At 42.0% G+C, this 986-nt stretch overlaps 1 protein-coding gene across 1 annotated transcript; it reads left to right on the forward strand.

The window, feature by feature from the left end:
• Window positions 1–6: 6 nt before the first annotated feature.
• On the forward strand, window positions 7–765 carry LOC103523262 (probable V-type proton ATPase 116 kDa subunit a). Its single transcript, XM_008488323.2, has 2 exons — window positions 7–64; window positions 581–765. Exons 1-2 carry the CDS (start codon window positions 49–51, stop codon window positions 763–765), a joined length of 201 nt encoding a protein of 66 aa, XP_008486545.2. The 5' UTR covers window positions 7–48.
• Window positions 766–986: the final 221 nt, after the last annotated feature.

The following is a 986-nucleotide window of genomic DNA, read 5'->3' on the forward strand; positions in this document are numbered from 1 at the left end:
TCGGTGTTTATTATCTTCTTCCAAGGAGATCAGCTGAAGACTAGGGTCATGAAGATCTGTGAAGGTAAGAAACTATCCTCTGTGGTGTAGTGGTTAGCACGGTGGACTTCGGATTTGCAAGTTTGTGGTTCAAATCCAAATTAAAGCATGAAATAGAGGGAACTGTAACTGCTAAGGTCTTATCGTCCCGAAATCGAAGAGAAGAGGATGTGAATATCGGAGAAACCAGCCGTATCGAGAAGAAGCCTGGCGGGAATCGAACCAGCTAACCAGTGCTTATAAGGCAGGTGTGTTACCCTACATAATAACTAGGCTGACTATTCTCTTCCTTCAGCGGTGTTTGTTTTGTTCTGTGGCTTAAAATTTGAAGGCCTCAAAACGAAAAACTAAAAGAGACATTCTCCGTCACAACAATCGAACTACCTAGCGTTATTCATCTTCCAGGGTTCAATTACCCAATTATCTCAAATTTTTTGTGGTAAAGCAGAGCTTTTTCACATCTTTTGTGAATATTACAACATTACTAAGTGCCACCATTGCAATCAATTTCCGTATTTCAATAAACTTTCCCAACCTCCAGGGTTCCGTGCTACTCTGTACCCATGTCCGGAAGCCCCTACAGATCGTCGTGAAATGTCCATGGGTGTCACCACACGTATAGAAGATCTGAACACTGTCATTGGTGAAACTCAGGACCATAGACACCGGGTCCTTGTAGCCGCCGCTAAGAACATTAAGAACTGGTTCATCAAGGTAAGACTGTGAAGCTTGTAATACGGGTTCGATTCTCAGGGGCCGCATGCTGGTGGGGTCAGTCCATCAACTGCTGTTGCTAAGGTCATAGGTAGCTTTATCAGGTTTTTATGTCCTTTTTTTTTCTGTGACCTATAACTTGCTCTATAACTCTCATGGTGGATTTCACCAACGACTTAATGAGAGATTTAACTAATTCGAGAATTTTCAATGATAGAAAAAGGAGTTTTTAA

This window comes from Diaphorina citri, unplaced genomic scaffold (assembly GCF_000475195.1).
Source record: "Diaphorina citri unplaced genomic scaffold, Diaci psyllid genome assembly version 1.1 scaffold18434, whole genome shotgun sequence".
Taxonomy (NCBI): Eukaryota; Metazoa; Arthropoda; class Insecta; order Hemiptera; family Psyllidae; genus Diaphorina; species Diaphorina citri.